The following is a 26,950-nucleotide window of genomic DNA, read 5'->3' as shown; positions in this document are numbered from 1 at the left end:
TCCGATTAATGCTTTTTTATGAACAATAATTTACAAAATGAAATAACAATTATTTAGTCATTATTAGCTTCAACATCAAATCTTTGCATTACTGTACACATCATATTTAAAGACACACAAGGCTTTACAATCATGCTGATCCATAGTGTTGATACCTTCTATACAGTTACGACACACTGCAGTTATTTGGCATTAAATTGCTATAACAGGATTTATCCCTGGTGTGTGTTTGGGTGTGTGTTTGTGTTTATGTGTGTACTCCTGTTATATTTAAAACTGACATTCCGCACAAAATGTATCTTTTGAGTAATAAACAGGCGACTCAGAAAGTGACTGGTAGTGCGTAGTTTGGTCTTCGACAGAGGACAGAGACTGTGGTCAAGCTTGGGTTCATGGCAGGTTGAAAATCAGGAGCACTGTTTGGGACAGTGAGTTACCTTATTTACAATCGGGGTTCCATGTGCAATGTAGTGCAAATTGTAAACTCACTCCAAGCTGCTCTTGGTAAAATATTAGTTTGCATATCTTCAGATAATATAACTCATGTCTGTGTCGGTTTGGATCACATTTCCAAGTACATTCACTATAAAACTGCAATCACAGTTGTTCATGCTATGTGCATTGTGTATAGGTATTTTATAGCCACCATGAAAACGTGTCACTTTTAGAATCCACTTTTGTAACCACAGTGAAGCAAAGTTAACTACTAACATATTTCTCTATAATGGAGGAAACTCTTACAACAGGCAACCCGGTGTTTCATGCTCAAAAGATAGATTTTGAGTGGAGTATCACTTTAGCTGAGTGACTTGAATATTCATAGACACAGGGTTTTTTTAAATAATCATTGCTAATTTTCACACAATACTATTTTATCAAACACTTGTACTGTGGGTCACAGTACACCTGACTGTTTGTGTTGTGGGGCATAATTCAATGTTGAAATTTCAACAACATTGAACATTTATATTTTTGAACACATTCACTTTTATATGCCCATGCAGCTGCGGGTTGTTGACACAACTTAAGACCTTTAGGGGTTCTTGCCATCCACACACACACAGCTCCTGACCAAACACAGAGCTTTGCTCCATGCATTGCACACCACAACGCAGGGACCTAAATAACTCCTAAATACACTTTCAACACAGGTTTATATGAGACATGCAGCACGGCTTGTACAAGGTAATTGACTCAAGCGCTTTGATCATTTCTGAAACCACTAAGTGAAAATCAAAAGGACAAGATGTCATTCAATGGGATAAAAGTCACATGTATCCTGATTATTTCTTTTAGTGCATATGGCCCTGAATGGTGACATTCATCACTGTTACTGCTTCACTTCACTGCTCTCCCCCACTCAATCAATTCAAGGATCGGAGAAGTTAGAAACCTTATGGGTACGTCTCCCCACCCTTAAACCAATCCTAGCTCCAGTTTGAGGGATTCCTCCACCGTCTTGGGCCTGCTGGATCCTGAAGGCCTCTCTCAGGTTCTGAGCTCGGACCTCCTTGCTGTGGATCTCCTCTACTAATCGACTTGGGAACCAGCCCCTTTCGCCATCATGGAGCCTTTCACCCATCATCCAGCCTGGGATACAGAAGACACAGAAAGACCAGACAGAACATTTACAATTTTTGATAATTATTAGTATTTTTCAAATAAACATTCTCATCCCAACTCATCACATGCTGATGCTTGGTCAGTTCAGTGCTAAGATTCGTCAAATTATTTGTTTATACTGACGGCGTCCTCAGACGGCAATTATATTTCGTGTCCCAAGACTTAATAAATTTGTGCTCAGTCATAGTGGAAAGTATCACAGAGAGAATATTACAATATGTCCCATTCATTCATTGAATGTTGCTATGATGTAAACTAGCATTGCTAAGGTTGATCAGCAGTGTTTACTATTATAAAATAGCCTACTGAGAATGCAGCTTTGTGGTTATTGCAGTTACTAATTTATCTTCATTAACTACATCATTGATCGTTCCATTGTGTGTGATAAACAAAGAAAACTAATATGAAATGAGCTGCAGAGACAAGGATTCAGTCTCAGTCCAGTCAGTCTGTTTATAGGCTTGCAACCATAAATGTGTTCTGACATCCTATGCCACAACAAGATATCATCCGTTTCAACTTGTACCCGCTGTTTTACTGCCACCACAATGAGGACTGCAGTGTTGAAAACGTGACGTTTACTCCAAAGTGGTCTCTTTGATGGCCTGGGAATGATAAAGGGCCTCAAATGTAATATAGAAGTAGAATTGTGCCTCTACGCACCATCGTCTGTTCGCTCTAGGAGGTTCAAAACGTCCGCCATCTCGATGGAGAGTTCATCTGGCTCCTGGGACGAGTATGACTGAATACACTGCACCTGTGGAGAGTCTGATAAATATCACAGACAGGTTGAGTTCATATCTCTACGTCTGCATGTTGACAGCATGGTACACGATGTTGGTGTGATATTCTGTCTCACCTGATTGGTGCGCGCTGGTAGACATAAAGCGTGTGCGCCGGTTAGGAGTGAGAGTGCACATCCATCGAAGTTTATCACTCCTGTTCATGAGTAAGCAGTTAAAGGTGAATACATGTTCATCTGTCTCCCAATAGGGTCAAGAATTTGCATTGACAGGTTGTATACAAATTGATAATTTGACACAGACATACTCTATGAAACCCCATGAAAAGACAAAAAACAACTATTATCAAGCTGTTTCTGTGTCTCTGAAATAGCTTCTTCCTAACATGAAACACATCAGTGAGCTACACTGACATGTTTTCCTCTCCTCCACTAATTTGCAAGTACAAACCAGTCGGCAGAAATGTATTTTTGGCATTGTACATTTCTGTAAAACATATATGCTGAAACGCACAATACTATGTATGAAAGGACTGGTTAGGTTTAAACAAGATAACTACTTGATTGTGTTAAAAAAAAATAATACCGTAACAATGTAACTGCCATACATAACAACATACATGGTGTGTTCATTAAAATGCAAGTAATGTGGAAATCACTAGGACCATGAGCCGATCCTGCTTCAGATACTCACATGCTGGAGGTCTTCAGCATGTAGTTGACGGGGCGATCCTCTTGATTCTCCAGCAGTTTGAGATTAAAGACGTTGGCCAGCAGCTGGCCCTGGTCCTCCAGATCTTCAGTCCTCAACATGGCCCGTGTGCACGAGTCAAGAACCTGGAACTTATCCCCGCTGAAAACACGTTGACAGAATTAACATTCGCTGAACTTGAACATGTATGTAATTTAATATGCAATTGCATTGTGTTATACTGTTTAATTAGTTTGTCCATCCTATTTATATTAAAGACGGTAGGCTAAATAACACAATGCAGTAACACAGCACCACAAAGTACAACACAGTTATAATATTACAGTGTCAGGACAAACTCAATGTGACGCTGTATTCGTTTTATCTAGGTGTACCTAATGAAGTGAGAATACATGAATGCTTACCTGGAGCTGCGCTTGGTGACCAGCAGCAGATTGTTAAAAAGGAACAAGTAAACTGGTTGGTAGAGTTTGCGACTCCGCATGGTCCTAGTGGTCTTAGGTCCGGACATTAGCTGCACTTCACCTTTCTTCAGCAGCCATCGTGAGTGGGAAATGATGGGTACAGACTACAGGACGAAAGATAGAAGTGTTAAAATGTGGTTTATTTGAATGTTTCCAAATTAAAAAAGCTAAGTGTATTTGATGCTTGCTGTACAGTGCAATTCTGATGGTGTAGTTTGTACATCATTTGTCCAGAAACCCGATAGATGTAGCCCTACAATAAGATATGTTTCAACTGCGTTTTGTGTGACCTCTTTGATTAGTGGATGTAGAGAACCTTGCCTTAATCACATTGTTAAATCATTTCATGTGTTGGTTAGGCAGTTCACAGTGTAGCTCACAGACTCAAGAATCAGAGCATTGTTTGTTAACATTTGGTTGCTCTGACCCTTAAGCAACTGTTGACCAATGTGGCAAACAACTCAATCGCAAATAGTCCAACATTATACATTTGGGACTGGGATAATAATAATGGCCAGTAAGATTTGTGTTACTTTTAACACAGTTATGGTGAAATGTCTTCAGGCCTGACAGCATGCACTATGTGGCTCTTTGCCAAACAGCACTATAACCCTCTATTGGTCACAACATGCAAAAGTCTCTTCACAACACCCCTTTCTTAAATTTAACCTTCACCAACAACTAGTACAGTTTTTGTTTATTTCTTTAAATAAGAAGCATTCTGTCATCAAATATTCAGCTTAGCTGGATTCCTTTTTTTCGGTTCTGCTTACCAACCATCTTCCTAACAAGCAGCGTCAAATAACACAGAATACATTTTCACTTGTTTTTTCTGTAACACTGTTTGATAAGTACACCTCTTTCTCAAATATTTGTTTTTCGTTTTGTTGAGCTACAGATTGACAGATTTTGCACATAAACTAGCTACTATATATTGTACATCTCATCACATGATCAGATAGAGACTTGACATTGGACAACATCAACATATAATATTACCCAGCAGTTATCATTGTATCCGTAAGTTACAAAAATACCACAAAAATCAGGAAATGACTAATTTAATTGATATTTAAAATACATACACATTTATAAATGAATGTAGAATAATGCAAGCATATAACTCTGTTACCCAAAACATGAAAAGCATCACAGACAAGGGTGTGGAGCATGCCACCCCTACCCCACCCCATACTGTCTATGTGTACGCCAACTGCCCCACCCTACCACAGTTATGACACTTCTGGCTGGCAGACAGTCACTTGCCACGTGACTTGCCCTGCCACATCTCTAGCATTTCCGTGTGTCTGTCTGGACTTGTCAGGACTGTCATATTGTTCCCAGATCCTCTGCTCCAGTTTACAGTTTCTTTCATGCAGTGAGATTAGGCTTGGATGGTATTTGTACAACACTGCACTGCTACACACAGCTATAATGTCACTGATCATTTAATAGTCAAAATGTAAGTAAACATCAAATTGATGGTTATGTCCGTGTGCACTGAACACTATTATTGTATTGCACTGTTGCTTGTTACTTACAGATTGCGCTGACCCTCTCAACAAGAAAATGAAACTATGTGACTTCATCATGTTGAAAATGCAATACAATGAGACTTTGTTTACCTTGGATTTAAACTCCAGTGTCTTCTCGATGCTGATCAGCTCCTCAGTGCGACTCATTTTTCTCACCCCCTCGTTACACTCTTTCACAATCTGAGGAAGACACAAAAATATCAAATCATAGCGTTAGAACATCATATGATATTGCTTTATCTTCTTTATATCTTATATTTGGTTCCTCTGTCACTCCTACCAAATGTAACATGCTTTTAACTAATAGCCCATTGGTTTACCCTGAAGGATAAAGACACACTGAATAGTTTGCTTTGTGGAGTAGGCATGTGATGACATGAAGATTTCATGTCATGATTATTCCGGCCAAAATATTATCATTGGCGATATGATCCCGATAATGATCAAAATATGCTTCAAACTCTTCAAATGGCACTTAAACAGACTGGTCTCTGTTAATACCAATAATAATAATAATAATACAAATAATAATAATGCCCTCACTTCCGTTGCGAGATCCGAAACAAACAGAGCCAGCTAGCCCCTCCCTCCCGTGTTTTGAAAATGATCATGGACACGCATTTTCATGAACGTGCCACCCACCCCTTGTCTGTGATTGGTTGGAACACTGTTTATTTTGCTTTTGAGGTGTTGGTAGTACCATTTGTTTTTGCGTGTGATCTCGGAGCCTAGGCTGCCTAGAGAGACGCGTTTTTTGACGGCCTGAGGGGTATTCCATCAAACTAGCTAAGCGCAAAGCTACCTTTAGCCAGAGTTGCGTTCCATCAACGTGACTTGAGGCACTCTCCGCTAAGTAACCATGGGAATTTATCCGACCAAACTAGCCTGCTCCAGGGCAGGCTAACCATCGGGCTTACTTTAGCGGGGGTTTCAGAGAAGTCCGTAGATGCATTTACTAGGCCTATCTAAAAAAAAAGAGAGAAAGAGAGAGAGAGAGAGAGAGAGTTCCAGCCAAAGAAAGATGTTTCACAAACTTCCATAGTCGGGAACTGAACCGTGGGAGACCGCATGTAAAGCCGGCACATTACCTCTACACTATCCTCACATTAGAGAAAACATAGTCAGTGTTATATTAGAACATGTTACTCTTAACGGTACTTCCGTATTAAATCGCTCTGCAATTCTTGCCCAAGCAGCCTCGCGATTTTTATTTATCACTACAGTATTCCCTTTATTGGTTATGATGGGTTTGTACTCCTCATACAGTTCCATCAATAATTTTTGCTCTGGTCTTTTCTGCCATTTTCTCGATGATTCGACATTCACGGTTCTGGTCTGGCTTCATATCCCGTGAACGACGTAACACAAGACAACTTTAACCTGGCTTGAATTAGCCTCAACAAGGCGCGGCTGAAATGCGTTAACGTAATGGGTTTAGCCGCAAGTGGAAGTTGGCGTTAGTTCTAACCAGGCTTAACCAGGTAAGCGCCGCTTTAATTAGCGAGTTTGGTGGAATACCCCTCTGCTTATGGGGCGGGCAGCTAGCGGATCGTGAGGTAAAAACAGATGAATGTGATCATTTATGTTTCGGCCCAGAATCGCTGATACAACCTTTAAATATTTTATTGGGTGACATATAAGACACACATCTTCTACTTGGGCAAACAATTAAAAATCTTAGTCTTATTAATCACAGGGTAGCTGTCGAATGACCACGATAAATCATATAATAACAAAATAACATTCCCATTCTCTCTGTATATTGTTGTGGGAATGGAAAGATTAATGACAGAAGGTGTATATGCACTAACATTTTGAAGCCCCGATAAATAGGGATGTACCCATAGTAGACCGAGTACAAGTATTTTCAGTTCTTGCCAATACAGAGTACTGATACGAGTACTTAATAATACCATTACAGTTCTGACAATAACTATGAAAACATTCAACATAATGTTTTCCAAATGCTCACATCAGACTGTTTTTTTTATCACAATTCATGATAACATCCTATATCATTCCATCCCTAATGTGAAGCCTCTACCTTGAAAGAAAACACAACTGAGCACACGTTTTTGTGACCCGAACAAATGTGCAAATTCATGGAGCAGTTAACAATCACACCTGATTCACAAACTCCAATCAGACTGAGTGATTTTCTTTATGAATGTTTCATGGAGCTCCTCTCCTCTCCTTTAATGCGTTAGGGGAGGTTCAGTGCAAGTTCCGTCACTTGACAACCCGATGACAGAAGCAGCGCCGCCGCTCCCACCACGCGCATCACGCGCTGTGCGTGCGTATCATAATAATAACAATGCCCATATTATAAAAAATGCCATCCGCCTTTGATCTGACGCCAGATGTGACGGGACAATCTATATAGATATAAATTCACGTGTTGATTCAGTTAGTTGCATTAAATAGTGTTTGTTGTGATTATTTATTGCATGTAAATGTGCCTGGAACTGTGGAAACCTGCCTGTGAGGTCTCGGTGACGTGTGCGCACTGCGCGCCGGTCAGCCAAACTTCCACTCCGCCAGCTGTGATTCGCATTGAATGAATGGACTTTATTTGCACCTTGCGCCAAGAGTAGACCAGGTTGGAGCTGGCGAGCTTTCAGCGCAGTCTCGGCGAGGCTTTTTGCCATGAAACTTCCGCTACGCCAAGCTGAATCTGTGACGCCTCCCCCTGCTGCGCCGCCACACCCATCTTGGCGCAGGCGGTCCACCAAACCGCCAAACTGACCGTGCGCAAGGGCGGGTCGAAACTCGCATTATGCTGGCTCCGCCACCCTCCGCCGCCCTGCGCTGCGCCACGAAACTAGGGCCCAATATGTCTAACCATGTGTCAACTGATTGGTTGGGGTGGATCCACTTCTAACTTGTATTGAAGTTGATTGGCCAGAAAGTAATGGTAGAAATGTGGTACTTCAAGTCCTCCTTGAGTCCTTGGTTTTTGGAGAGTTGCCAGTGCAATTCTTGGTCTTTTATTCTTCCAGTAAAACATAGAGATCATTGAATCTAGAGGTTTGGACCAGGCAGGGGTAGGTCGAGTTGGAACGAATAAATAGCTTATATTAGGAAGTCATTTTAACGGTGGCTATTCTGCCATAAGTGATAGCGGTGAGTATTAGAATGAAGTTGAGTGTGAACAACTCTGACTGCCTGAGATCAATATTATTCATATTAGAAATATGACCCTTGATGAATGGGATAGGAGATGTATGGGCTGCCACATCCCGGCTGTTACTATCTAATAGAAGGAATAAGGATTTTTTCCTGTTGCTGGAGTAGTCTGAGATATTGGATTGGATTCAATACATTTAATTGTTTCCTGTAGTGATGACTGAGAATTTTGTAGGAACAGCAGTATACCATCTACTATCTATACCATCATATCAAATGAACTGACTTCAGCAGAATTCATCCTTTGAAATGTCCCTTCTGACAATTTCAGCAAATACTATGAAAACACTATATACTGTTGGATCGCATGGATTTTGCTCTGAAAGGGAGGAGTCTAAAATACTCCTGTTGCATACTTCAAATTTTATTTATTAATGTGCAGGCAACCGGACCAGACAAGGAGGGTAAAGTGAGGTCAATCAAAACAGGAAAATCAAAACACAGGAGCCAACAGGACCAACCTAACTGCCAGCCACACTCTGCCAAACAGCCACCTACTTTACTAAAGTTTCTACAGACAGAAGCATGGCTGTGCCATGGGTTCACCGGTGTCTCCTATAATGGCAAACCTCTATGGAAGAGGTAGAGAGCAGAGCCCTGCACTCCTTCAGTGAAACTGCTCCCAGTCAATGGTTCAGAGATGTGGACGACACATGGGTCAAAATCAAAACACAGGACGCTCAAGTATTCACATTCTACTGTGATGCTGCTCAAAGTTGACTGCTTTCTGGTCTACCTGCCACCATAGACTACGACTGTGTAATACTACTACTACTTATATTAATACCAACACTAAATGCAGATGGAATCCAAAAGCCTGGTCCGCTCAAGATTTCTACCTAAATTTAAATATGTTAAAACCCCGCCACAGTTTTGGGATTGTGCGGTGCACAGTCAAGATGCCAGAAGCCTCGACATCGATGAAATCCACACACACTAATCAATACCTGCTTTTGACTCACACCACCCACTGGAACAGTAAGAGGTCTTCAGAACCCTCCAGCATCTGGCCCAAAATGTACCCACAAGTACAGAAGGAAAGGATAGAGACCCATCCAACACAGCATTCACACCCATGTCCATAGTTCACTTGATGACTCAGGACCCACTTACCCCACCAAAGTGTTAACAACTCACAGTATTAACGACCCTACAAGAAGCAAAATACCTAAATTCCCTACTAGTCAGTTAGAACTGAAGAAGCCTCCTGGATGAGAGAGAGGTCTCAAAAACCTAAAACAGTTACCCACAAAAAAGTATTCAAATATTACCATGACGTGGATGACTGAGGATCTTCACAGAAATGTTGTATCGACTTGTTTTCCTTTTGTGAGTGTATCTATTTGGTCCTGAATGAAATCTAGGCTGTGGTGCAGGGCCTTGAATTCCCAGTGCAGCTCTTCAAGCAATTTTATTTATTTATATTTTTCCCATAGATATGAGTTTGTCAGTTACCTCTATACAACATGGCAACAGAGTGATTGATTTCTGAACAGTTATCGTAGGCGCTAACAGAGTCTGCTGGCCTCACCCGGTATGGCTACACACTTCAATCATGCCTCGCGGTCGTAACTCCAAGCAAAGGAGAATGGGCAACAAACAGGCTGTTTAATGATGCAAAGAGACATGCTCCTTATTTTTGCTATATATATTTGCTATTAATGTCTTCTGACTGTCCTGGTGTTGGAGCAATTGATAAGTGCAACCCACTCTCACCCACACAATAAACCAATTGTCAACTACTTTCCAAAGGAAATGTATTTTCTCCCACATTATGCATTAAGTTTTTGATACATCACAATCAAAGTTCACTAAAGTCCCTGTAGGGACTTTCACCCAGGATCCAGCTGTTTGTGTCCCATATGAAAAACAGTCAAAGTTGAGTGAATTTAATTTAGTCTATATTATAACATAATGCAATACTTATTTTAAGCCAAACTGTGATGTTTATCTAAACCTAACCAAGTAGTTTTGTACAATTTTTCCTTTTTTTCTTTGTCAACTTGGAAGAATGAATCCATGAATTATGTGACATTTACCAATCACACCTGATTCACAAACTCCAAAGTGATTTCTAAACAGTTTGTTATTGTAGGTGCTGGCGGCACCTGCTGGGCTCACCCAGCAGGAGCTGGTCATCCCCTACAATCACGCATCAGTGTCTTTGCCAAGTCATCACGGTGATAATCATTTTAACCTCTATCTCAACAATCAGTGTAAACCACACTCATGATACAGTAATCGACCAGGAATGGTGTGTTTGCTCACAAAGAAATGGGCCAACACATATCTTTGTATCATTATAATAATAGTCATATTATCGTATCATTCTAACAACATAACAACTATCATTATGTTGACGTGACCCCAACTTGCTCACCTGCTCCAGTTGCTGATGTGCTTTTATAGCATTTGCCTCCCTCTCTGAGTTTTCCTCTGCTTTTTTCAGGATATTCTGTAAGTCAAATAAAACATTACATTACAACATTTTACTGTACAGTATCTATTTGTATATATTTATTTGAACGTGTGTTGGCACACTCACTTGTACGAGCAGCTTGAGTCTTGTGATCCTCTGGAAGGGAAGGATTAGGAATGAGGTAAAAGTCAGGCCCCTGACCTGTGGATGTTTCTCCAGTGAAGCCATGGCCTCCCGAAATGCCTGGTTTCCCTCCCTGGACAATTAGACAAAACAATGCTTAGTTGATCCAACATTACAAACGCTCCTTTTTTTTCCTCTGATGCAGTGAGGAAAGAGAAATATGCTAAACTAGGTCAGGTTTCTGCTCATCATCTGTAAACAAAGATCACACTTGGCTGTGTATATGGCATATTCATTTTATTTAAGCATTTCTTAATGCTGTGTTGACACCAAACACAAAGCAATTTTTTGGCGCTGCACTTTTGCATACAAAGTTAATGCAGTGTGAAATGTGAATATTTGCTTCTCCTTCAGTCAAAGCAAAAGGCTTGGGTCTAATTTTCTATCCCAATCATGAGTCTGACTGAGAAAGTGTGAGATGTACCGAGTTGATAAGCATCAACCGTAGGACCGCTTAGTGGGACGCGGTTGTTCGGATAACTTCAGCTAGATAACCAGAAGACACCCTGGGTATGTTGGACTTGTTTGGTAGCACAAGTCTCAGATGCCAGAGAACATATGTTTGAAACTGTCTAAAACATGTCGCTACATGACCTGGAGAATCTTCTGCTTGGTGACTGATGTTCCCAGCAGGACGTCCTGTCAGTTATTACTTCATCGTTTTATACTTAATTAATCTTATGTGTTTTTATTGACATATTTTCTGTTGCATAGACTTTGTTGACCCTTTGTTTGAATGATACATTTTGATATACTGATTTGTGTACATGGACACAAATGTTCCTTTTTTTTCATGTCACTTAACACAACTTTCAAAATAATGTATTTCAATTGTTTCGTTTGTGCTTGCACAACTTTTGTGCCAGTCGGGACAACATTATGCTACGAAACAAAAGTTAGGTTTAGGAAACAAGACTACTTAGTCAGGGTATGGAAAAACGTCATGTCAGGGCTTAAAATAACTATTAACTACTAACAGCTAGGTTTAGGCAAAGAAAACCTCTTAGTTACAACAGGTTTGGACATGTTCTCTGAGTTTCCCATTAACTTGTTCAGCAGCTCTGGCTGCACAAAAGCAGAATTTGTTTTAATATTGTGGTAGTTTTATGGTGAAAGTAACAGTAATGTAGTAATGTTGCGCGATAGCATTCCGTTCCCACTAATTAGACAGAGGAAACTGTTTAAATACCAACATCTGAGCCAGTAAATAAGGATGGTAAAATTAAAATGACATGAAAGATGATGATGTAGTCTTCATTTTGGGGACATTGACTTGACATGTGTGCTTGAGGTTACCCTACTGGTGATAATAAGTAATGGCACATTTCGCACATTTCCCTGTGTCCCTGAGTTATTATCACTGCGCCCCCATGAAGAAATATTCACCAGCCGCCACTCCCTCTAACTGAAGTCTATCTGACTACCCTAACCCTTGAAAAATGATGCTTAGGTGGGTAGCAGTGTGTTGAAAAGTGACACCAAGGGGTGCCGACCGAACATGGCTATGTGACGAGTTGGGAGTGAGAACGTTTTTGCAACAATCAGTTAGCTTTGATTTTTCTTTTTTTGACAGTAAGAAAAATAAACTATATCATAATATGAAACATACACTGTAATATGACAGTGAAGGCCTTCACATCAAGACACTGATTGGAACATGTTTCATAAAACATTAGTAATAGCATTAGATAAATCTGGTGTGGTAGGTATCCAAGGTCTTAGCTCCTGTACCTCTATTGGGGATTGTAAAGTCAGAAAAACCTGCCCTGAATGGCAGTGAAATTATTTGAAGAATCTACAAGCTTTAAAAGCCAGAGGGATGTAAAACAGCTCTTCTCCTCCAAGTATCACAATAATTAGTCACCGGATTTTGGCAGTATTGTCATGTTCTTCCGAAGCTTATCAAAGTCAAATTTCTGCATTGCAGCTCAGCAACTGATGTGACTGGTTGTGACAATGAATTAGTCTTGGCACTTCTAACAGCCAACTGAGTGTGATCAGTGTGTGCATAACGTATTCTACAACAAGGTTCAACAATGATATAACTCTGTTGTGCTGCATCCCCAGAATGGTAGTTCATAAACTAATCACAGGCTTTACAATTATCATACTTCATTTCCACACAACTAGCCCAGAGATTCTTCTAGAAGCTGGAAGAGGTCCCACAGTGCCTGCCATCCTCTCCAGTGTGTGAGAACGTCACGCTCACACTCAACTATGTGTGGTTGATGAAGAGACCCATGCACATTATATTCATAGTCAACCGCACCCTGCACATCACATTGCTCACGATCAAAAGCAAAACCTGTTTCTGTCCATCTCTATTGAAAAGAAGTCAGACGACAACATTCACAAAAACAAAACAGCAACGTATGAATGATGATGCCTGTTATTTTTTTCTCACAGCACCGCGGAGTCAAAACAGGCAGTTTTGTTCCAAGCAGTGTATGAAGGAGGCATCGTCCATATAGTAGCACATGTATTTATGAATAAGTACTCACAAAATGCGTCTGTAGTTCTTCTCCTGATAGACCTGGTTGATGACGTATTTGATGAAGACACGGAAGTGTTCCACGGCGTGGTGGTAAACGATGTCACACACATCAGAAATCAAAATAGACTTCTCAATTCGGTGCTCAAGATCCATGAGGAACCTTCAAATATGAAGAGATCATATCCTTGACGTATGTATGTACTTCATATCTTCAATTCATTTCTGTTGATATAGACGTTGTCCTACCTTTCACTGGCTTTCATGACTTCCTCGATGTTGGAGAACAGAAAATGCACGTCGGATTGGCTGAGAGTGTTGATTAACAAAGGTTTACGAAGAAAGTGATTCTCTAAAATTTCCAAACTCTTGTAGTATGATGCCTCTGAGGTCACAAGCTCAAACATGGCCTAGACAGAAAAGCAAAACCACAAGGCCACATTAATTCTCACCGAGGTGCCCTACATCCAGTGAACAGTTCTTATCATGAAACACCGCTTAAGTATCATGTCCTGCTGGCTATGGCTCATTGTTTTCATTTGACTGATTTTCACGAAAATGACCAAATGACCAGATTTCACTGATGGATGTGTAATAGACTAATTAATTCACTTACGTGTTGATGGAATCCATGTGGCTTCACAATCTGTTTGCATGAATATTTATGAAGGCTCTATCGCAGTGTTGCTTTGGATCTCAGTTGTTTCTTTTCTAACTAGAATGTTTAACCACGCTAGCAGTGTGGCTCTCGGGATGGCCATCTGTCCACCAATTTGATCGAGACTGAAATATCTCAGCAGCTATTAGTTTGATGAGATGTTGTATAGATATGCATGGTCCCCAGATGATGTAGTCTACCTTCTTTGGTGAAACCCTGACTTTTCCTCTCGCACCACCATTTTAGCAAAATATTTGATGGATTGGCACCATCAGCTGATCACTCACCCTGTGAAATATCTATGTTCTGCATATTTTGTGCAGACATATATAAATGCAGGTCCATTTACAATCATGATCCTGGGATGATATATCCTACTAACTCAGACCCTTCCATATGCACAATGAGGTTTACATTGTTGGCATGTCTTGACGACTATTGGATGGATGCTAATCAACTTGGTCAAGGCATTCATGACCTACTGAAATAACTGTTATGATACTTTCACATACACTGTCAAAATTCTGATTCGTCCAATGATTTGGTTTATGACCAAATACTTGCCAAACAAATACTATTCCCATTACAGCCTGAGCTACACTGTACATTCACTCTTGAATTAAATAGTCTGTGACTAACATCTATCATACATTTCTCACCTCTTGCATTATGATTTCTTTGTGTGGTAACTGGGTGAGCAAGCCGCTGGCCTGCACAACCTCTAGGTTCTGCCACAAGCTCAGTGACCGAGCGCTGTTCCTCAGCTGCAGCTGTAACACTGGAGGGGACATGACGCCGGACTCGGCCACCACAGTCCCTTCTGAGACCCCAGGAGAAAGGTTCTCCTGCTGCCTCCGTTGCTCGATCTCCTGCTGCTTGGAGGTGTCCCGGTATTCCTGGTACAGGAAGGCTGGAGAGTCAAAGGACAATGAGTCAGTCGTTAGTTAGAATTTATTGTTGCTTTTTGCAAAGTCTTGGATTATTGCTGTGCTTAAGAAATTGTCTTTTAGTTGTGGAATAAAAAACAGGGGCTTTGGACAAACGCAAAACCAGAAAATTACACAATTTTACATTTACAATGCAATTTAACACAAGTCATACACACACCTTAACTTTTCTGTTATACTGGTAGGCTATATAAGAACCGGACATAGAAATCATGACATCATCCATTGGTTTTGGATTTGATGCCATGAGTTTTGCGTTTTGGCTATTGGCATCTTGGAATTTTTTCAACAAATGAACAGAAGTGACCTCATTTGGACTACAGAGGAGCGACGGTGGGACCTGATGAACACAAGCAGCAGAGCGGCACCCCAAGCAGCAACCTTACTGGATCTGAATACATCGGAATTCTGGTGTGAAGCTTTAATAAAGCAGAGCCTCGCAAATAATTAATGGTTTTTGTGCCACCCCAACATAAGCAATGGTCTCAGCCTGGCCACCTCTATGAAAATGTTCTGACTCTGCCACTGCCTAAAGCATACTCTGCTTTATGGTCTATATAACTTTAAATGGACCATAATTTACAAAATAAAAATGATGCTGTAAAAAGCATTAAACTAGCGATTGAGATCATAAACTCATCTTTAGAATGTTTGCTGAGATAAATCAAGTGAGAATTAGGGTCATTTTCATATAGACGGCCATGCAATCATACTACTAAGACACTTCCTCATTGGCTTCACTTATTTGAACCAGAGGTTGCCGCCTGGTTATACTGCTCAACTCTCCACTTGTATGCAGCTGTTTACCACATTGTCTTGCTGTTTTCATGGTTGGTAGTCCACTCACAACATCTACATAGTAAACTCTTCACGGAGTCCTTCATGTTAGACCGCCATGTTAGACCGCCATGTTTCTACAGTAGCCCAGAATGGACACACAAACATTCCTGTAGTGAGAGCCTTTCATTTTTATTTTTATTTTTTACATTACCTGAAGGTCACTGTAGTTCTCAGAACACACTTGGATGCAAAATACAAAATGCAACCTCAACACTAGATGACACTAAAACAAACATAAATACTATACTGGTTAACAGGAAAAACAGTACTCCAACTATGTCAACTGGCTAAATGACCACAACAGCACTCGACAAATAGCCAATCAAATTGTAGTGAAGCAACAGGCAATCAGCCTTGCATGGCATCAAATATGTGCCATCCACTGTCATTGCCAAAGACTTTGGGCATGGATATTAAAATGTTCAAACTATTCTATCAGCCACTGAATTATAAATTGTAAAATAATGATCAATAACAGCAGAAACCAATTATTTTTATACCATGCCTTAATAAAGTATCAAAGTTACTCTGCTGCCGGCAGTTAGAGATTTGCCACTTGACCACTTGACCAAAGTGCCATTTTTGAGACATTAAAAGGAAGGATTTTGGAGAGATAGGTCCTGCCACACTTCTTCTGTTATAGCCGATGTAACGTCTTGACCTTTTGTGTTTCAGCAACAAGGAAGTGATCCTACTCCATAATTTTGTCTTTTATGTTCCTGCCCACACCTGCAGTTGGAATGTGTCACATTGTGTATTAACCCGCTTGTCACCTCGGACCTACATTTAATCAAATATCAGAACAGTTTTATTAGAACAGAACATGAGAGACTTTCTTGAACAGCAGTCAGAGAAATCACAATTTACACAGCAACTTAAATGAGATCAGTTATCCTAAAGCCGGGATCAGCTGATCATCTTCTGTTCTGCCATGCTGATCAGAATGTTTTTGTGTTTTATTATGTGTTTGTAACAATATAATATCATAAAAGAAGTTGGCTATTTTATCCCGACTTATTCTTTCAAGCTTAACAAATGGATTATGCATAATTGGATTGACTGTGTTGTAATTATGTTGTTTATTCTGTGAGTGCTGGAGTTTTTGTGCTTGCAATTTTGCATTAGAAACATCAAACTAATGTTCTGCTGAAATACTAAGCCAAAGATTGTCTTTCTTAATCCAATATCTGTAGTGGATGTGGTAGTGTCAGGTCATACAACCTCCTCATAAATAAAGTGTAGACGTATGTACCAGGCGGCAACCCAGGCGGTCCTGAAAGTCTGATTGCATTAAACGTTACAAGTTTCCTCTGGTTGCACAAAGAAGTCTGATTGCATGGACGTCTATGAGAAAATGACCCTACTTCTCACTTGATTTATTATCTTGGTAAACACTGTAAACATATGTTTATGGTCTCAATCTCTAGTTTCAAGTCTTTTTCATTCATTTAGTTCATTTAGTAAATTATGGTGCTTTTAGAGTCAAACAGAACCGAAAGCAGGGTATGTTTGTGGGCGGGGCTACCTTGTCATTGACCTTTCTACCATTGCTACCATTGCTACCAAGGCAATAAGCTAGTAAAATGACTTCAACACTTCAACAAAGTCCACTTCTTGCGTACAGTCTATGGTATCTACCCAGTTTTGAAAATGAATAGTGGGCTGTTCCGATCAGCTAACATTAGCAATCAGAGAACAAGAGATAAAGATTCGTAAAAAGCAAACAAACAAAACTCTTATTGGCTGCTTACTTGGCCATGTAGATATATTTATCCCACCGCTGCAAGACATGTTGCCTCAGTCGTTGCCGCTCACAAAGGAGATTGTGGTCCACACGTACAAGCCGAAAAAACTCCCTGTCTGAAAACAGTTTCTAAAAATCTTCACTCTGTTTTACATGAGCTCAGTTTTCTGTGATCTAAAACACCGTTAGAAAAAGCTACATTTACAAGAAATATCCTTGGACGTGTGGACGAGGGCTAAAACGAAACGAGATTGCTTATAAGAACGGCTGCTCTTTAAGGGAACGTTGGATGTGTATATCAGAGGGAAGGTGACTTTGAACAACAGGAGTCTGTTGCATAATCTCCCTCAGCCATATACTGCAGATTGCTTTGGTGGGCGTAGAACTGGACTGAGACTTACATAAGAGAGAGTGAAATGTGCACATATAGCCAGAAAAAAGGTGCAGGTTAGAGAAAAGGAAACAGCACATCACTCTGTAAACCACAGATATATAACTCTTTCTGCCCCTTTTTGACACTGTTATAATAGTCCTGCAAGTAAGCTGCTGTCTTGAGTCAAGTTGGACCAAACCCTGTAAATAATCATCATCCTGTGTACACACTGAACAGCGAGCAGTCAGTCAACATAGCCGACTATCAGCTTAGAGAGGCACTCAACCTTGAGGAGAGTCAGTCAGATATGCAGCAGCAGATACAGCTCAGCGGGCCTATTGTTGAGTGGCTTCATTCTTAATTAGTGTGTGTGTGCGTGTGTGTGTCTTAGTCATATGATATTTTCACAAATATGAGTTTGGAGCAACAAGTCTGGAGGTGAGAAAAGTGGGTGGAATGGGATAATTATTTTCTTGTTAGTATATTTGTTTTGTTGCACTTTCTTTGTTGCCGCTGTGATACTGTACTTCCAGAAGAATAAAGAATGATCTAATCTTATCTTATATACGCCATGTCTTTCCTCACCAATGCTTTTGACGATGTTGAGGCCATGGTAGATCGTCTGGGAGCTCTCGCCATTGCTCAGCAACCTGCGAAGAAAGAAAAATAAGAAATATGTGTTTGGACAGGCAGGCAGTTTGTTAAATATATTCCCTTTATGCTTTATTTTGCTGTCAAGCAAATGATGCAGCGGTGCTTGTCGGTGCATTCCGGCACTCAAATGCACAATGATGAATTATCTGCGCTGTCTCCTCCATCAAAGCCAACACAGGGAACCCAAGCAGTAGGATTACGCTGCACGTTATTTGAAGGGAATACAAAAACATCCATCTGCGCCTCTTCACATGCCACACAATGAGTCACTGCTCAGTCATTCCAATCTCTCCATCAGCTATTTTTCTCATAACCCACAGTGTCATTTTGTTGTTTACAAGCAAAAGTACGAAAACCAGTCATCATTTTCTTTGCCTGTTTTTGTGTTTTACATCTGCCATGAGAAGAAAACCACAGTTTAAGCCTCTTTAAAAGAATGATTTTGCATGTATGCCCTTGACTCCTCTCTGCTTGCAGTGTGATTAAATCTGACCTGAGGTTGGCGTTATCCCGGTCTTCTCCGTCAGAGCTGGGCCGTTGGGAGCTCATGGTTTTCCCTCTGCTCTCCTGTACGGTGCACGCTGCAGCTGTTTGATCGGACAGCTTTTTTATGTCTCCGCTATGAATGCCGTGAGTCCGATAAGTGATCATGTCGACGGTAAGATTTTGATGCTGGCTGTCGGAGGCAGCAGATATGTCCACACTCCTCCCTCCTCCCACTCCTCCTCTTCTCCTCTCCACAGCATCCCTGTTGTACAGAGCTTGTCTGCTGCTGGCCTCACCATTGCTTGGCAACGCAGCTTTGGAATGATGGATCTGTGGCGAAGGCGGAGGGCTACATTTGACAGCACAAAAAAAACACACTTTAGAATCACTATAGTGGCCATCTTCATCTTCACCTAGAAATGGGAATTCCTCCAATTAGTAAGACTATGTACTGTTCATCTATTTGACATGGGGTTTTCACAGCTGTATGTCTAGTTTTTTTGGAGTTGAGTTCTTCAGCTACGGCCTCCACATCCTGGATCCTCATACGTCAGCATTTCAAGTTCAAATACTGTATATGTTCTGAAGGATTCAACAAATGTGATCAATATATTCAAAGTCCTTTTGCCCAAATTTTGGCAACACAACAAATCTATCCTTTGATGTCCTCCAAATCCCATAATCTGTGGTGAATTTGGCCAAAATCGCTCACAGCATCAACTGGGAAGGCACCAAGGTCATTGAACAGGAGTTGGTGAAGGTCGAAAAAACATTCATATCTGATCAGATGAGCATCTATGAACAGAGAAATTTGTTTTGTGACCAAAATTCCATAAAGTTCAAGTAATTACTCCTCAGTAGGACAATGTTGGACTGTATCGTGAATCACAATAAAATCACTCACAATAAGTGGACTGTGATACATTTTCATTATTGAGATAATCATAAATATCATCATGAGTGCAATATAGAGCCTGATACGGAAAAATACGGGATCCAAAAATGTATTTGATACATTAACCTTTATTTATGCAGGGGGCGATATGATTAAGGATCATTTTATTTAAGATAATCCAGATTATAAATACAGGATTTACATCATCCATCACTGCCCTCACTGTATCACATGGACTAACCACTGACGTGAACACCACAATGTGTTGTTACTGCTAGAATCACTGCAGGTTCTCAAACAACTCCACAAGAGAACATCTACCAGTGATATAATAATTAATCCATGTTGTGTTCTGTCTCAATTCCCTACAGTGTAACAGGGTCATCCCTATGTTCCCTCAGTTCTATGACATTTTCCTCCCTATTAAAATTAGGCCCTTTGTTCCCTCAGCCCTATGTTCACTGAGCTCTACATTCAATCAGCCCCATTTTCCCTCAGCCCTATGTACCCTCAGCCCTATGTTCCCTCAGCCCTATGTTCCCTCAGCCTTATGTTCCTGCAGCCCTATTTTCCCTCAGCCCTATGTTCCCTCAGCCCCATGTTCCCTCAGCCCTATGTTCCCTCAGCCCTATGTTCCCTCAGCTCCATGTTTCCTAAGCCCTATGTTCCCTCAGCCCTATGCTCCCTCAGCCCCATGTTCCCTCAGCCCCATATTCCCTCAGCCCTATATGTACCCTCAGCTCTATGTTCCGTCAGCCCTATGTTCCCTCAGCTCTATGTTCCGTCAGCCCTATGTTCCCTCAGCTCTATGTTCCCTCAGCTCTATGTTCCCTCAGCTCTATGTTCCCTCAGCCCCATGTTCCATCAGCCCCATGTTCCCTCAGCTCTATGTTCCCTCAGCCCTATGTTCCCTCAGCTCTATGTTCCCTCAGCTCTATGTTCCCTCAGCCCCATTTTCCATCAGCCCCATTTTCCCTCAGCCCTATGTTCCCTCAGCCCCATGTTCCATCAGCCCCATTTTCCCTCAGCCCTATGTTCCCTCAGCACTACGTTCCCTCAGCCCTATGTTACCTCAGCCCCATGTTCCCTCAGCCCTATGTTCCCTCAGCCCTATGCTCCCTCAGCCCCATGTTCCCTCAGCTCTATGTTCCCTCAGCCCTATGCTCCCTCAGCCCCATGTTCCCTCAACCCCATATTCCCTCAGCCCCATGTTCCCTCAGCTCTATGTTCCCCTCAGCCCTATGTTCCCTCAACTCTATGTTCTTTCAGCTCTATGTTCCCTCAGCTCTATGTTCCCTCATCTCTATGTTCCCTCAGATCTATGTTCCGTCAGCCCTATGCTCCCTCAACCCCATGTTCCCTCAGCCCCATATTCCCTCAGCCCTATGTTCCCTCAGATCTATGTTCCCTCATCTCTATGTTCCCTCAGCTCTATGTTCCGTCAGCCCTATGCTCCCTCAGCCCCATGTTCCCTCAACCCCATATTCCCTCAGCCCCATGTTCCCTCAGCTCTATGTTCCCCTCAGCCCTATGTTCCCTCAGCTCTATGTTCTTTCAGCTCTATGTTCCCTCAGCTCTATGTTCCCTCATCTCTATGTTCCCTCAGCTCTATGTTCCCTTCAGCAGTATGCTCATTCACTTTAGCGATTATGCTTGTATTGACATATAAAAGGCAACAGTCCTATCAGTGTTGTGGGACTTGGAAGTCGAGCATAACGCTTTGCGTAGTCTTCAAGGTGTGTAACTGATGCACCTTCAGAGAGACTTGTAGGCTTATCTCAGACATGATACAGGTTTACGAGTGCATCTAAATATAAAGTATAAAAGAGGTTTGTATGTGTGCAATGTTTAAACAAGCAATGTGCTTGTTTGATTTCTGGGAGTGTTAGTGTTCAGTGCCAGGGTTGGGCAGCGAAGGCATGAGGACTCACCGTCTAGCAAGTGGCAACAAAGGTGATTTGTTGGGTACAGGAGCATTGCTGGAGGAGACACCTGCTCTGTTGGGGGGGCGATGGTTCAAATTAGGACTGGCAGAATCTGGAAAGAGAGAGAGAGGGAGCGTCAAAAGCAATTAAGAGGAGAAAATGTCTTGTCTATGTTCAGGCACACCAATGATGAATGAGCAGTTATTATCCCTCCATACCTTCAGTCACCTACCAGGAATCCCACTAAAACCAATGCCATTTTAACATTTCAATTCAATGTAAAAGGGTTTTTGTTGATTTTAAGCAAACCATCAAAGCTCAGAACAACCTAGAACAACCCTGAACCATGATTTAGACTCTGGTCCATCAAAGGGACTTTTACTTAAATTAATGGATTAGCTAAATCTAAATATTTAGATATATTTATATTTATATTTATATTTATATTTAAATATCACAATTAAAGCCTCATTAATTGGTTCCTTGCCATTTAACAAAGTAAATAGTAATAGTACATAGTAAAACAAAAAAATACAATTAATTAAATCCCTCTCATAATTACCCCCACTTACATATTCTGTTTTCCTGTGTTACATTACAGAGGCTTATGATGCTCAGTGTCATGGTGATGATATACACTACAGCGGGTGTCCATTAAAGCAAATGTGTTTAGACATGTAGGCATTTGTCAACATAAAATAAGATATATAAGTCTGTGGAAACCATATCATATGGGGGGAAAACTAACAAATTATTCATATTTGGCTCAGAGAGTAGAAAGTAGAATAAAGAATAAAGAATGGTAAACAGTCTGCCTTTAAATCTTTGGTTCATGTCAACAGTATTAACATGAATATTTAACCTAAGTTGTATTTGTTTGTTTTTTTCTCACTTTTCCGGAATCCTGTATTGTCTTGTCAGTACACTGAGGAAGGAAAACCCTCAAGCAGTAAAGGGAGAGTTCACCCAAATATCAAGATTTTTGATGCTTCAAGCACAACGAGCCGAGTGCCATATAGTACCATTATATAAGGCAAACATATGTAGGGCCGATATTTCCAACACTATACACCCACAGCAAAAATATCAAGACTGATAAATATCTCAACAGGTAAGAGGGAAAATATTTAATTTGGGGTGAACTGTCCCTTTAAGGAAGAATGGGTGTTGCTTTAAACAAATATAACTCTGCCCTCTTTTATGAATGATGGTATTACTCAGAAAGGCCTTCAAGAACGTGGGAGGCTATATAAAGAAGTTAAGACATATATATATATATATATATATCAAATGAGATAATACATTCATTTAGAACATGAAGGTGATTTATCACAGTTTTCATCATCATCAGAGGTCTCTATTCTATTAGCATCAATCTGATTAGTCTAACTGGTCATGAGGAAGTTCACTTGTACTACATGGGTGGACGACCTTGATTTGAAAACTGCTTGCTCAGAAAGGATGCTTGCATGTTGTTAAACATTAAACTAGGACAAATAGAACAGTTAGATTTTAGTCATTACTTTAATGAACTGTAGTCTATGTCCCGGATGTAATTCAGAAGCGGGACATTTTATGCACATTTTGTAACTGAATTTGTGTCTGAAATCACTCACTCATTCACTCCTCCCTAATCACTGTGCAGGTATTTCTATGCGGAGGACTATAACGCGGACTCTGTGGAGAACTATATAGAGGACTATATAGTGAGCCCTTCTGTAAAATGTAAACTTTTTATTTTCACACTACTAACTTTCTAATGTTCTTTGCACCGTTAATTACGACAGTGTTGTCGTACAATTAAAACTTGTTAGATCAACGGTGGCTGGTCCATTCATAATAAATACCAACATATTATTTTGTAATAAATTCATATTTTAAGCTAAATTATTGTAATTTAAGTTCCCCTGGTAAGCATTGATTGTATGTCTAGGGCTTTTATTGTGAAAGGTAAGAATGAGCGGTATAGCTGTCATTGTTATGTGGAGGCAATTAGCATATTTTCCTAAATTAGTACTTTGTCTATGTTATGACGCTCTACTGACATTTACTATATTATTTTCATAGCTTTGTGTCAATCACTCTGCTCTCTCTACTCTCTCCTTCCTTCAGAGCAATGCATGATGGTATGTAATGCTCAAGATGAATTGTGGGATGCTTTGAGTCCCCTAGGGTATAATAATTATCACTAGACGATTACAACATGGTGAACTCACTATATAGAGAGTAGTGAGTGATTTCCTAGAGGAAAAAGGAAGGAAGGGCTTATTAAACTTAACTGAAACGTAACTTGACATGCCATGATAATGGTGATATGGTTTCTTTTGTGGCATTTTTTTATTGAGACAACATTATTCATCAAGATCAGTGTTTCATCCATGACAGAGAAGGGATGACTATCTCTAAATGTCAATTCTGGACCTTTTGTAAATGGTGTTTGTAACTGATAAAATTCTAAAAACTAGAAAATCTGTGAATGTCACACTGATGATTCCTGCATGATGTCGTCCTACATGGTAAAAAATATAAAACACATCAGGAAACTTTGGAGAAGCCAAGAAGCCAGACTGCTCAGTCAGAGACTTCCTCCAGTGTTTGTGCTAAATTGAGCTAAACCTGTCTCATAGGCTTTTGACCTCAATGAGACGGCATGATAGTCCTTTTAATTGAGGCCACTGGGGTGTGAGCCAACAGGTGTCTGCCAACCTCAATCTAGTCATTTACGGTAACTCCTGGTGAGAGCGAAAACAAGCCCTGAATGACAGTGTTCCTCTTACATGGTCTATTAATAGCTTGATAGCAACACAAGCTATTTATTTATTTTATATCTGGAAATCTAAGAAAAAAACATTATTTCCTACCTGTGTCAACAATTTACCACCTGCATCAAATGCTTGTTCACTCTCTCAAATTGTAGTTTTTGTTCAAAACAGCCACTGGTTCTGTTCGCTGGTTATGAATAAAGTGGAAATAACTTTTTTACATAGTTAGGAAGCTTAAATGGTCATTTGTGGTGGCCACATGTACAATAATGTCGTGTGCATTTATCAGACATGCTATCAAAGCAAATGGCATCAGAGCATATCCCTGATGAAATGCAAAGATGACAGTTATCAGTGTCTGTGCAAAGGATCACTTACAGATAGCTGATAACTGCTGATAAGAATAAAGTAAAACGCCATCAACATTTAAAATGAATGAATAATTGTGAATGGAAACTGCCTCGGAAAGGACTTACTCCTTTGCTTTCAATTTCAGGTCACGGGATGATCAGGTGACCGGATTGTGTGACATTTTTTCGACAGGCCTCGCCGTTTCATGACTTCATTTATTCGTGAGCTAATGGCGACTGTCTCGTTATGTGTTGAGTAATGGCTTTAATCCCTCCCTTTGAGGCTAAAGTCTAAGCTCAAACACTTTATTGTGGCGTTTGCTGTGAATACGGTGCATTCCTCGAGAGAACAATGACTAATGTGCAGGATAAAGTCAACCACAACAATGCGTTCATCATCGGTGGCTTTTTACAGACTCCTGAGCAGAGAGCGGCTTGACAAACAAAACTCCCACCAAGAACTTTCCAAATAATTTCAGAGCCTAAAATCTAATTCTATAATATATAATGCGTATTACATCCTTTTTGTTTTCTTGAAATAAGGAGGTCAGAGACCTTTGGAAAGTACAGGTGTCACTCAGACCATTGTGCTGCTCAGACAAAACGAGTTTCTCAGGTTGTAATTTGTAAACGGTGGACGTACCAAGCCTTTGTTCCACATTCAATAACAACGGATATACAGAAGTGACGTCCCAACCATGCATCAGCAGGGAGATGCTCTCCACCGAAACTCACTGTTGACTGTGCATTCAGTTGAAACAGGTTTGAATTAGAGTAAATACACATCGCTACAGGGCCAGAAAAGTCAACTTCAGTGGTAAACAACTTCTGAGACAAGTTCTCCAAATGTGAGGTCTAGTGCAAACACATGCTAAGTTTTCTTACTTTCAGAGCGCTCCGATGAGACCAGCCTCTTCTTCCTCATTGACCGATAGAAGCGAGAGTTCCTGCGGATGGTATCTCTGCTGAAACCCACTTTGGACTCGTCCTCATCGTCATCGTCCTCATGGGTCGGTTGGACTGCACCTGCTGGATGCTTCTCTGGGGGTTGCTGTGCCTTCTGCCCCCACTTGCCCCTGAACAGGGCAGTCACAGACATGGTAAACAAGACCTTTTCCTTTTTCTTTTTTTTTTCTTTTTTTTTAAAGTGAACTGGTGAAACTGAAGATTCAGTTTGATTGGTAGTCAGAAATGAGTCATAATTAGCCAGAATCCAGGAGAAAATCCATGACTAGAAATAAAAATCGTTCTGGTGAAAAGTAAATCCCAAGATGAACGCCTTCCTCCCTCCTGTCAATGGGACAGCGACACAGGCAGCCTGTGAAACCAGCAGAGTGCCTCACTTATTTCCACCTAAGCTGTAATTATTGCATTTACAAGTCTCTTTCTCCCTCTCTTTCCTGCTCTTTGCTCCTCCTCTGATACACTCCCTCCCTCCGTCCCTCTCGCTACACCACCCTGTTACGTGCCGACATTCCTCAACTCAAACCTGGACTTACCAGCCTGCCTGTCTCACGGCTCTAAAACTCTCCCTGTTGTGGAACCTGAAAAGTCACCTGCTGACAAACTGTGTTCCCTGTCTCCAAAAAAAAAACCTGTCTGCTGTCTCTCTGTTCAGGTGAATGATTGTGTTAGGTGTGTGTCATAGTGATGTGTTATGTTGAGCCAGGGCCCCATCAGTAGTTGTATATAGTCAGCTGACAAGGAGTGTTTAAAGTTCAGGTCTCTTTTTCCCCCTCTCAGCAATAAGCCCACCTGCCCTGCCTGCCGATAACACAGAGTTCTGAAATCAAAGTGACAAAGGAAATCATGTCCTGAGACACATGACACAAATAATGCTAGAATAAAGTGTTGATTTATTCCAGTAATATTTCTGTAAAATGCCTTAACATACACTTTGCCCAATTCATTATTTTATCATTTTATTATTTTATGCATTCTGTCCATTCTGCTGCTTACCC

The 26,950-nt window shown here is 40.8% G+C and overlaps 1 protein-coding gene across 1 annotated transcript; it reads right to left on the bottom strand.

Moving 5' to 3' along the window:
• Positions 1 to 26,423, bottom strand: ngef (neuronal guanine nucleotide exchange factor). The gene is made up of 15 exons (XM_084018741.1): positions 25,875 to 26,423; positions 21,884 to 21,989; positions 19,065 to 19,406; positions 18,503 to 18,567; positions 14,673 to 14,923; positions 13,605 to 13,765; positions 13,366 to 13,518; positions 10,808 to 10,937; positions 10,643 to 10,717; positions 5,167 to 5,256; positions 3,482 to 3,645; positions 3,060 to 3,218; positions 2,483 to 2,562; positions 2,287 to 2,391; positions 1 to 1,590 (listed from the first exon to the last, which is right to left on the bottom strand). Exons 1-15 carry the CDS (start codon positions 26,086 to 26,088, stop codon positions 1,370 to 1,372), a joined length of 2,316 nt encoding a protein of 771 aa, XP_083874867.1. The 5' UTR covers positions 26,089 to 26,423; the 3' UTR covers positions 1 to 1,369.
• Positions 26,424 to 26,950: the final 527 nt, after the last annotated feature.

This window comes from Eutrigla gurnardus, assembly GCF_963514095.1.
Source record: "Eutrigla gurnardus genome assembly, chromosome: 10".
Lineage (NCBI taxonomy): Eukaryota > Metazoa > Chordata > Actinopteri > Perciformes > Triglidae > Eutrigla > Eutrigla gurnardus.
This window is presented reverse-complemented; position numbering and strand designations above follow the sequence as displayed.

Coding starts and splice junctions, on each gene's coding strand:
- ngef (XM_084018741.1), bottom strand. CDS start 26,088: ATGTCTGTGACTGCCCTGTTCAGGGGCAAGTGGGGGCAGAAGGCACAG. Junction 19,407..21,883: donor TTGTTGCCACTTGCTAGACG/GTGAGTCCTCAT, acceptor TGTCAAATGTAG/CCCTCCGCCTTCGCCACAGA. Junction 10,938..13,365: donor AAGAACTACAGACGCATTTT/GTGAGTACTTAT, acceptor CTAATTGTCCAG/GGAGGGAAACCAGGCATTTC.